Source organism: Astyanax mexicanus, chromosome 22 (genome assembly GCF_023375975.1).
Source record: "Astyanax mexicanus isolate ESR-SI-001 chromosome 22, AstMex3_surface, whole genome shotgun sequence".
NCBI classification, from domain to species: Eukaryota; Metazoa; Chordata; class Actinopteri; order Characiformes; family Acestrorhamphidae; genus Astyanax; species Astyanax mexicanus.
In genome coordinates this window covers 9,438,399-9,450,470 of record NC_064429.1, presented here as the reverse complement: position 1 = coordinate 9,450,470, position 12,072 = coordinate 9,438,399, and the positions used below count along the sequence as shown (strand labels likewise).

Here is a 12,072-nt window from a genome sequence, read left to right as displayed (position 1 = left end):
TTATTTAGTCTAAATATAACAGTGTTTTTTTACATTCAGTATAATTGGAAAACATCTATAAATGTTTGTGTATTTTATAAATAGTGACTTACCATGAATCTGATAATTATCATGTAACAAATAAAAAAATGCAACAGAAATAAACTAATATAACAGCAAAAATCCAAAGAAAACTTTCTACTAGATTTTAAAAGCACTGCTGTGAGTATTTGATTGCATTAGTTATATACAGTATTGTATATATTATATATATATATATATATATATATATATATATATATATATATATATATCTGACCTGTAGTTGTGTTGGAGACCAGACGGTGTGTACGAGGTGGCGTATCTGGGAGCTGTGGCGTCCAAGACTGCGGTGCACACTGCAGCACTGATCACAGATCAGCACCGCTCTGTTTACTGACGCCCAGTGTGGATCTATTCAAACAAACAAACAAATCAATAATAGTTTTGGGCATTTTGAATGTTTTTACAACATTTATTAGAACACTAACCAGATTCCCCTCTCAAGAGTTCATCACTTAGTTCAGTACAGTGAGTATCATTAGAACACTAACCAGATATCCCTCTTGAGAGTATACAGCTCTGGAAAAATATAAGAGAGCACTTAAAAATGATGAGTTTCTTTAATTTTACCAAATTGAAAACCTCTGGAATATAATCAAGAGGAAGATGGATGATCACGAGCCATAAAACCAAACTGAACTGCTTGAATTTTTGCACCAGGAGTAAAGGCATAAAGTTATCCAAAAGCAGTGTGTAAGACTGGTGGAGGAGAACATGATGCCAAGATGCATGAAAACTGTGATAAAAAAAAAACAGGGTTATTCCACAAAAAAAACATAAGGTCTTTTGTTATTTCAGCCATTTCTCATTTTTTGCAAATAAATTCTCTAAATCACAATATTTTTATTTGAAATTTGGGAGAAATGTTGTCCGTAGTTTATGGAATAAAACAAAAAAATTCATTTTACTCAAACATAAACCTATAAATAGCTAAATCATAGAAACTGATTCAGAAACTGAAGTGCTCTGATTTTTTTTCCAGTGCTGTATATCACCCAGTCTTAACAGTATCATCAGAACACTAGAGTATATATCACTCAGCCCAGTACAGTGAGTATCAGCAGAATACTAACCAGTTACCACTTTCGTTTTGTTGTTTATGGTTCTGTGGAACTGTGCACCTCTTTTAATAGCAACAGTAGTAAAAAACTCAGTACAGCACCCCCTTGTGGATTATATTTACCATGCTAAACATGAGTGAGTGAGTGATACAAGCCAGATCCAAGAGAAGATGCTTTGAATCTAATAAAACAAGCAACAAGCGTCCTTCTCTAAAGAATAAACTATAAACAGACTCACTGAACGCTGTATCACAGTGATCAATATCCATTAGGCTTATTGAGAGTATTGACTGGAGGAGAACGTACACACAAGCACTTCTACAGGATCAATGCAGTTCTGGAGTCTCAGCTGGACGAGTACAGCACTGATTCGCTGCACAGATGGAGGAAATTACATCACTGCACCTGTTACAGTCATATCACAGCTCATTTATACTGATATACTGTGTATATTTTGTGTTTATTGGTTGAGTATTACGGTAATTTCCAGGCTATAAGCCGCTACTTTTTTTTTACACACTTTGAACACTTTATATGTATTTTTGTTTTTCCGGCTAATGAGCTTCAAAAGTGTGTTAGTCACCCAAATAAACTGTTTTTAGAAAAGATAAGTGTGTAGATTAATACAGGGCTCATCAGGACAACGAAGTATTTGCAGACACAAGCGTGAATTGTGCATTTAAAGTGACGCTCTGAGCTGAGTGGAAGGCTGAAAGGATGAAAAGCGGTGAGAAATAATTTACCAAAACTGGCCACATGCAAAGAAGTCTGCCAGTGGATCCTGACAGACTTTATTCTAGAATAAAGTCATAATTTTATGAGATTAAAGTCTCAAGATTACGAGATTAAAGTCAAAATACTAGGCTACCTGTACTGATGCTTCACAAAATCTGGACACTGTATTATCTAATAATGCGGGGCGATTATGAAAAAAATCTTCAATTTTTTCACAAAAAATCTTTTTTTCAATTATAATTAATTTTTCCCCCTAATAAAAATCAAACTACAGATGACAAAGAAAAGGTTCAAAACTAGGATTACCTGTACAAAATTTAACACAACATTGGTCTGAACAATGACATCAATATCACCTGTTCACCTCTACCCAATCACGTTACGCTCCGATGCACAGACTCACCTGTGTTCTAAAGAAGTTCCGGTTCACGCTAATCTAGCTTCCTGTATATAAGACAGCAGTTTGTAAGCAAACACAGAGAGATATTGTCGACTTTCTGTTGCGTACTGAGCGTTATTCTTTTGTATTTTTCTATTGCCCTCTCGTTGCGACCTTGTTTTCTGGTATATCGGTTTATGTCTCTTGTTTTGCCCCTTTTGGATTTGATGCTTGGTTGGACTGTCTTTCGGTTACGAACCCGGACTGTGTATTCTACTATGATTCCTGTATCTGGTGAGATTATTGTTTGCCTCGCTATTCTGTTTGTAATATCAGGTTTTCTGCATGTTAAGAAACCAGTGTGTACATTTTACTCAGCTAGCATCACCCTGCCTGGCTGCCATCATCTGCCTGGCGTTACATAATCCTGAAAATCGCCCAGCACTTTTATGTAACTATAGCACTAGCGCATCAATAAGCAGCAGGTTAGAAATGTAACTAACTGATGGTAATCACAGAAGCCCTGAAATGGATCATGAGCAAAAAATGCTCCTTTATTTCAGAGATTCTTAAACTGGCAGCCCAATTAATTAATCTACTTTTCCCTTTCAATATTTCGAATTTACTCTTGTGACTTTTCCTGGTAGGCTACTGTATTGTTTTAAACCATCCGTTAGTATTTAGGTGCAGTACGAACCTCCTACAGCCAGAAAAACTGCAAAGTTTTTTTTGCAGAAGTACTTATAAAACAGTTGTGTATGAAGTTCTGTGCAGTACTGTATGTGTTCCTCCGCAGCCTCAGCGGGCAACCTGTGAGACGGAAGTTGTGAGGTGATGGTGAGCTGTGGTGTGAGATGATTTGCATGGCGAGGCCTAATCGAATCACACCGATCGTTTTCACTTTCAGTGAGATTAAAAAGAGGAAGCGGCCCTCAGAACTTCCTTCTATGGCCTGAACTGAAAGAGTCGTTTCACAGCCTCGCACGACTTTACACACTCGACCCAGCGACACGGCTTCCTCCTGTAGATTACACATCTAACCGCATCACTGCACACACACTTACACACTAATACACACACACTCACACCCGCAGAGAACTTTCATCAGGCTGTAAGTGAAACTTCTACATAGGCTTTCCACTTTACAGCAGTGTGGAGCCGCTGATACAGATACACCCCCACAATATATATTTACACAATCAATATCTCTATTCACAGGGCATCTCACAATACAATTTTATCTCCATACATTTCCCACGATAATGATGATATCACGATACTATGATTTTTTACGATACTTCACAGCATTTTACTGTTACTGAAGAGGATAAAATACTCACACAATTTGACAACTAATGTGAAATAATTTATAACAAAGTGCATAGTTTAGCTTGTTTGTGTGTTAGAACTACACTACAAATAATTCTTACTGTGTAACACAGAACATGTATTACTAAAATATTACAAATGGAATGATATAGTATATCGCCATATTGATATTTTGTCCCAGCTAGGGCTGGGTAGCGCTTTAAAATTTTCTATGCGATACAATACATTACTTTTAATTCGATACCGATACCCAAACAATACTTTTTTTTGATTCAGAGAAAGAGTGTGAGAGAGTGGGAACACCTGAGAGTCTTCAGCACAGTGGCGAAGGGAAAATGGCTGAATCTGAAGAAGTAGAGTCAGACTTTAGAGCACTCCTTATTTGGAAGTCGCTGCCTTTTTGGTATCGAATTTCAAAAAGTCAGCCCTATTCCCACCCCTTATTCCTAACTCCTAATTTTATACCTCCACTCTGCTCTGTACTGCCGCAGGAACAACACTCCTTAACACAGTTATGGAAAAGGGCGTGGCCAATCTGCAGCAGGCTAAATGCATGCATAATAAATGTACCAATTTTTTCGCACTGTTTAGATGCACCTTATGTATGAATTCTACCAGTCAGGTATTAAGGCGCAGTGCTGCTAAGTGCTGCTAACCATGGCTAGCGCTGCTGCTAACCGCGATGTTGAAAATATTGTAAATCTAAAATCTAAGCTTACTGTAAATAAACAGAAGCGCTTTACTCACCCAAATTTTCAGGAGAGAAACATGGCGAAACCCCTGTTCCTTACTATTATCGCTTGACGCAATATAATCTGGTGCGTTCTATAGCCCGTAAAATACCATAATAGCATTTATGGATGTGACATCATACCTAGCAGTATTTGTAGCTTTTATTCAGTATACATTATATGCATTTTCTTTTTATATGCATTTATAGCCTAGCTTATCAAACTCTTATAATTCACTGTTAATTTATATGTAGGTTATTTGATGACTTAAAGTCGTATGTCAGTGAGGTTTTGACCTTTGGCAAGTGTGTCTATGTGTGTCACTATGTTAGAGTGTGTGAGTGTGTGTGAATGTTTGTGTGTGTGTGTCTGGCTGGTTTGAAGTGGGGGTGAAAATATGGTGCTTAAAATAAAACTCCCAGACAGAATGGTTTTCACTACCGGCTGCGCAGACGAACACATCATCACCCCAGTATCTCCAGCAGTGGGAGGGCTGGCCTTCAGCAGATGCTAAATGTGTGTCTGCTTACTTCATGAAACTGCTACAGTAGATCATATGGCTTTATTTCAGATAAAACCCTCACAATCTGAGTTGTTTATGATGCTGCACATGAAACTCTTCCTCAGCCTTCATTGTCTGCAGCAGCTAGTAAAAGAAAATAATCAGAAAAACGAGTCAATCAGGAAACGCACCGTGTCTACATCAACCCGTGAATTAGTATTCATGGCCCCGCCCACCTCGGCTCGGGACCGCCAACAGACAGAGCTAAAGCTGGGCAGCGACGCCGTCTCGTCAGATAGGAGATAACAGCACTAGGAACAGCATGCAGTTCATTCCTGTGTTATTTGTGCGAATAACACATCAGTGTTTATATACTTTACCCAGTAACTCAGAGATAAGAAACAAATGGTTAGAATTAGTCTATGGAGGAAAAACACCACCAGCCAAGTATAACTGAGATAGATAGATGTATGATTAGAACAGTTCTGTTTACACTAGTTAATCCACTCCGGGGCGGTGGATTTTTAGTTTCTGGACCTGGACTACCCACCTCTCTCTGTGTGTAAGTAACTATAGGTTTATATAGGATCTCCGGTGGATTTGGTGTAAAAATGTCTTTATTTTAAAATGTTTCTAACTGTTGTCCATCTCGCTGTCTTGCAGTGCTGTTAGCCAATCAGAGGTGATACGTTTGCATGTAATTTGATTCAGAATCTCAAGTGCTCTGTTAATCTTTTCAGAGCTGTATTGTCATATTGTCATAGTTCTATAATACCATGTTTACAGCTCCAGGAATTACATTCAGGGACAAGATAAGGTCGTTACATCAAACTGTGAACGTGAAGATGATTCACCTCATCCTTTAGGAGTGAGGTAAGTCTCCCAATATGGCAGGGTAAAGTCAGTGGTGATCTCCGGGGTCCGAGCCCCCGCAGGAAGATAAATGACAGTCTGACAGCTGGAGAGGCGGAAAGAGCAACTGTAAGTCTGAGCTGGTAGCTGATTGAGAGGCGCAGAGGCAAAGTCACTTCCTCCCAAACACAGGAAGCTTCAGACGACAGCTGAGAAGAGTCGTGGCGCAAGAAACTCTCCCCGCTGCGCTCTCTGTTACCGTCCTTCTGCCTTTCCCGTGGCTAAAATAACCCCCAGGCCTGTTCGGCTAATTATACCCCCCACCCCACAACAACTGCACGCTCCGATACGGCCCTGCGGGACGCCCCCGGCCAGCTGGTGCACGAGGCGCACCGGTGACCCCGAGGGTGCACAGACTGACCCCCCTGCTGTCCATTAAACTGGGTCTCCCTGCTTACGAGGGTGCAGACGTGAGAAGCTATTCTGAGACGGTTTCGTAGTCTCGGCTTTGTTACGACCGGTCCAGTCTGTAAAATCTCACACTCACTGCCCCCCGTGATCTCCACTGACTGATCGGGTCATAAACACGCCTGTAGATCACTACAAAAGAGGTTTACACAAGATAAAAGTTGACATAAGATTCCCTTTTATCCTAAATCTAGTCTAGTTCTGAGTCAGACACAGTTTTAAGTCCAAAACGTATCCGATTCCAACAATATTCAATCTGAAAAAATTCCGTCTTGACAAGTTTTGAGTCCAATATAAGATCCTATTTTAGTAATCTATAGGCAAGTTGATTTAGAGCAGTGTGTCAGTGTGTCTTTTCTATCGTAACAACGGGAAAAGTACTCCTTGAGCCTCTCAAGGCATGTACTAAAAGACTCTTAATTAATCATGGGTGCGTTTAATTTTGGGCGTAACATGAAATAAACCAATCAGCATGTCGCTTGCTCATCATTCCCTTTTAGAGCCAGGTGTGCTCAGGATTTTGCGGATTGCTATTTTAAAGACGTGGCGCTTCTACGCTTCTCAGCACACTGTGAAGGAGCTCCAGCAGCTCATTTACGGTAAAAGCAATGTTATTTTATTTACTATTTTGTTTATTGTTGATGTAAAAGCTAAATTTGCTCGCTGTTGCATGAATTCCATGTGTGTGTGTGTGTAACAAGGGGGGGAGGGGTGTGCACGCATTGAGCGTGAACGGCTCACTTGTGTTGCTAAGATAGCAATGAATGTCTGACTGTTGACTGTTGTCAGGGTTTTAATCAGTCAGTGGCGCATCTGTGTTTTCCGCTGAAACACGCCAGAAATTTACCTGAACATACCTCATTTCCAGACCACCACGCCCATCAGTGTAGATATATATTTAGACGCACTGTTGCTATTTAAACGACGCAGGCGTAAGGCTTGAAAATAGGCTGTTGGTGGGGTGTATTCATGAAAATGAATCTTGTGTCGCATCATGACCCTTTCAGATACTAACAAATTTACGCCTGAGAAGGTTTGGAGCCCAGTACTCACGCTTATTTGATCTCAAGAAAACAGGAGTGGTACCAAGTAAATTATGTCTAAACATGTTTGCAGTCTAAAACTGATCCAATCCCAACTCAGTTTTGTCTAAAAGAGTCTGAAACCGAAGCAATAAAAGTGTTGAGTCTGAAATTGGTCAGATCCCAACACTGATCTGAATTCGGTTTTGAGGATTCTGAATACAGCAATATTCCGTCTGAATCATTTTTGTGTTGGACACATTTTTGGGTTCAATCCCACAAAATTCTGCATGAAAAAGGTTCACATTTAAAGTCTTGTCTTGAATATAAACATAATAATAATGCTAACATGTTGCAAGTGATGTGTGGTGATGCTAACAGCTATCCATAAGCTTCCATTACTTGTTAGCTACATTAGCATTGTTCCACAAGTGCAAAACTAAAAGAAGCGTCTTCATGCTCACGTTCAAAGAGAAAAAAACAACCTTCTGGTGAGGCGGTTTCTCTGGGGGGCCCTTCAGCTCTAGCGTGACTTTCTGACCCCACATAAGTCCTTTCACTTAAACTGTCAGAAGTTAGTGGCACCTGTTCATAAAAGGGTATTAACTGGCAGCTCGTTCAGTCTTTGCTTCCTGTAGAGTTTCTAACACTCTGGGAAAGTTTTACAGTAGATGTTAGAGGTCAATCCAAATCCTCACGAAAAGGCGCTGGATGGAGCTCCATGTTTGGGCGCCCAACGCTGGAGGGCTTTCTTATACTCAATACTTGGCATCCCGCATTTTAACTGCCTCGATATCCCAGCTGCATGTGAAGAATACCTAGTAGTTACTGTAAAAAATGACCTAGCTAAAGTTAACTAGAGTTAGCTAACCTTATCTGAAGCTGTTCAGGAGAAAATCACCAGGTCAGAATCAGTCTTGTAGTCCTTCTGGGATCTAAGCTGCCTCCATCTATCAACCTGCCTATATAACATATTGCCACTATTTACTCACATTTAATTTAGTGTTGTATCAAGTCCAAATAAAATCTTACAGCACTTCATGTTTTCTTCTGCTGATGACTTTTATGAAGATGCAGATTTCATTTGCGTGCGAATGTCCTGCAGGATTCACTGCAGGCACACTGCCCACACTGCCAAAAGTACCAATTGGTTTTATATAATATTCTACTTTTCTGAGACACTGATTTTTTGGTTTTCATTGGCTGTAAGCCATAATCATCAACAATAAAAGAAATAAACACTTAAAATAGATCACTCTTTGTGTAATACATTTATATAATACATGAGTTTAACATTTTTAACTGAATTACTGAAATAAAGTAACTTTTCAATGATATTCTAATTTTTTGAGATGCACTAGTATGCTGAGGCTGCAGCACACAGTATTTGCATGCGGCAATGTGTTCCATACCTGGCAACACAGGGTGTGGAAATAGGTTTGAAGAATGGGCTGTGGGAGGAGTTACAGGCTACACAAAAACAGATTTCTGCTCCGTAATGAACAAAAATGTCTGAAGCTCTGCTGTCAAGAAATGCCAGTGCTTAAACATAGCATATTTCCTTAATATCTGATCACACATTCAGATCATTTTATATGTGCTTTTTCATTCATAGTAAATGAACAGTGAAGTGATTCAGATTATGAAGAAACACATAAAGAATCATGTAGTAACTTAAAAGTGTTAGACAAACCAACATACTCTGTGAAGAAGCATTTAGGTGGATCTTATCTGGGGTGCTGTTAACTTGCGGTTTCTGAGGCTGGTAACTTTGATGAACTTATCCTGTACAACAGAAGAAACTCTTGCTCTTCCTTTTGTCATCGGGAAGGTCCTGATGAGTGCCAGTTCCATCATAATGCTTTTGATGGTCTTCGCGACTGCGATTGACTGACCTTAGATTGACTGACTTTCACAACTTTACAACTGATGCTCTCAAACACATTAAGAGGCAAGAAATTCAAGTAATTAACTCTTGATGAGTTCAGCACAGCTGTTAACTGAAAACCTGAAATCCAGGTGACTCTACCTCATAAAACTGACTGAGAAAATCCAGCAGGGGTACAGCAAGAGGTGCTGTATAGAACATATTATAGTTTCTTTAACACTTTTTGTTGGTTTACTAAATAAGTTTACCATATGTTTTTCTTAGTCTTTCATAGTTTGGATGATTTTAGCATTAATCTATGAATGCAAAACATTTTAAATTGATGAAAAAAAAACTGAATTTATAGTTTGTCCAACTTCATGACTAGTATTGTATATTGTTCCATTTAAAAAGACCATTTTAAAAAGTTTGTGAGTAGAGAGAATAGGAATTATCCGTTCCACCTTAACTGTTAAACAGTACCTCAATGGTACAGTAGGCTCGCGCGCCAGAACTGCGTTCAGTCAACTGCTGAAGCGTTTAAGGTGGAACGGATCATTTAGATTAAACTTGGTACAAAACATACAAACCACCTGTCAGTGAACTTTTCAGACTCTGACATGATACTTAACACCTTTATTCAGTCAGACATCGACTGAAACGTGGATTTAAGCGCTTTAAACTGTGTTTAAATGATTTGTAACACATTTTATAGTTATTTAACTTTATTTTAACGTAGTTAACTAGTTAGCTTTAACTCTTACCTGGTAGCCCGCAGTCTGCACACGCTTCCCCGCTTCTCCCCCGTTTAGACATGCTCGTTTCAGCAGTTTATCACCTTTTATTCTCAAACTGGAAGCGAATTCGACATTTAATCCACATTAAAACTCGTCCCGTATCGTTTTAGCGCCTCCGTTCTGAGGAAAACTGCGTTATTACGCAGTTATAGCGAACTAACGCAAACTACAAGACACATGAACCGCCACAAACTAGTTTAGATCATTTAGAAAGTCCAGAAAATCAGCCGTTTCGTGATGCAAAGCTGCGGAAACTCTTCGCTGAGGAATATATCAGTACATGAGCCGAGCAGCGCTGTCTGCAGCCCAGCGCCTCCACAGCTAAACTAGCAGGGAGTCGATTCCTACAATGAGTCGGTTCTAGAAAGAATCGGTTCCAGAAAAGACTCGGTTCCTCGGTCTCAAGTTAATGGCAAAGGAGAGTCGACTCCGAAGCTTTGGAATCGATTCGCACAGAAACGTTCTCTGGAAACTGAAATAAATAATAAATGTTTGTTAAATAACCCAGTCTGTCACACATATATGCTGTATATAAGAGTTACAGGGCGTCGTTTCTATAAAAAAAATATTTTTTTTTTTACGTTTCAGGTGTATGGCAACTGAGAGTCGACTCCGAAGCTTTTGAACCTATTTGCACAGAAATGTTCTTTGAAACCTGAAAAATGAATAAATGTCTGTAAAATAACCCAGTTTATCGCACATATATGCTGTATATAAGAGTTATCGGAAGTCGATTCCATACAAAAATGTATATATTAGGTTTTAGGTGTATGACAATGAAGAGTCGACTCTGAAGCTTCAAAAACGATCGAACACAGAAGCATTTTTGAAACTAGCTACATAGAAAATGTCTATAAAATAAACTTTTCACCTTCCACACACACACACACGCGCGCGCACGCACGCACACACGCGCGCACGCACACACACACACACGCACGCACGCACGCGCACACACACACACACACACATCATAAATAAATTTAATTAAGACTCTTTCTTGCATCTTGTTGTAATAAAGACAATTGTGACAATTGAGTAGATTTGACTCTGTGAATCGACTCTGTGAATCAACTCATATAACTACAAGTATAGGACACATTATACAAAATTACAGTAAGAAGAATAAGAATATCATAAATAAATTTCATTGAATCTTTTTCTTACATCTTGCTGTTGGATTAAAGACAATTGTAAAAACTGTGAGGATTTGATTCTGTGAATCGACTCGGTGAATCAACTCCCATCACTTAGATTTGAATCGAAATTGAATCCAAATTGAACAGCAGCCACGTTACTAATGAACTCACTGCTTTCTATTACTGTACTACTGCTCTAACAGCAGCTCTCAGAGCCAACCAGCTGCTATTTTAATTACCTACATAATGTAAGACTGATAAAATGTAAATATCGCCACTGTCCAATAAAAAACAATATCTTCATTTTTGCCTATTTATGTAGTAACCTAGTTTACTACATAATTTAAGCACACAAACTGTTTCTTGCACTGTATCAAAATATGATCCACATAACTTTTATTTAAAAAATATCTTTATTTCAGTAGCTTAGTTAAACATAAGATGTAATCATGTGTTTCTTGTTCATCATGACATATTTTTATTACACTTCACATTTCACATACACCTAGCTAGTTGGTCCTCTTATTGTTTTGATCAGCACCATAAAGAAAACTGTGTGAAGGGAGCATGAAGGGAGTGAGTGAACGAGTGAATAGGGGAATCGTTAGGAACAGACCCGGAAAGTACCAACATGCTACAAAAAAATGTATTTAATAAAAACATATTTAATAAAATATATATTTGACTATATATTACGCACTTTGTGGTGTGCCGTTGTGCATTAAACTTCTTAAAATCTCTTAAAGAAAATATTTAAGTTGGTCCTCTTTTTCTTTCAACCAGCACTACAAAACAAAAAATAAATAAATAAATAAATCATTATTTCAGTAGATTAGCTATCGTTAGGAACAGACCCGTACGGTACCAACACGCTACATAAAATATATTTAATAAAAATATATTTAATAAAATTATATATATTTACCTAAAATATTCTTTTATTTTATTTTAGTAACTTAGCTTTAAAAAGTGTGGCGTATTTAAATATTTGAGTTGGTCCTCTTTTTTCTCTTTCAACCAGCATCACAAAATAAAATAGTAAAAAAATAAATTGCTATTTCTGTAGATTAGCTAAAAAGTAAACTGCGTGAAGGGAGCATGAAGAGAAC

At 38.5% G+C, this 12,072-nt stretch overlaps 1 protein-coding gene across 5 annotated transcripts in view; it reads right to left on the bottom strand.

Moving 5' to 3' along the window:
* The window catches only part of git2a (G protein-coupled receptor kinase interacting ArfGAP 2a), a 38,270-nt gene extending 28,112 nt beyond the window's left edge, over positions 1–10,158 (bottom strand). For all 5 annotated transcript variants that reach the window (XM_049470209.1, XM_049470207.1, XM_022666252.2 and 2 more), the window contains exons 1-2: positions 9,792–10,158; positions 299–432 (exon numbers count right to left, since the gene is read on the bottom strand). In XM_049470209.1, coding sequence (XP_049326166.1) covers positions 299–432; positions 9,792–9,843 — 186 coding nt within the window. In that variant the 5' untranslated portion in view covers positions 9,844–10,158. The remainder of the gene's footprint in view (positions 1–298; positions 433–9,791) is intronic.
* Positions 10,159–12,072: the final 1,914 nt, after the last annotated feature.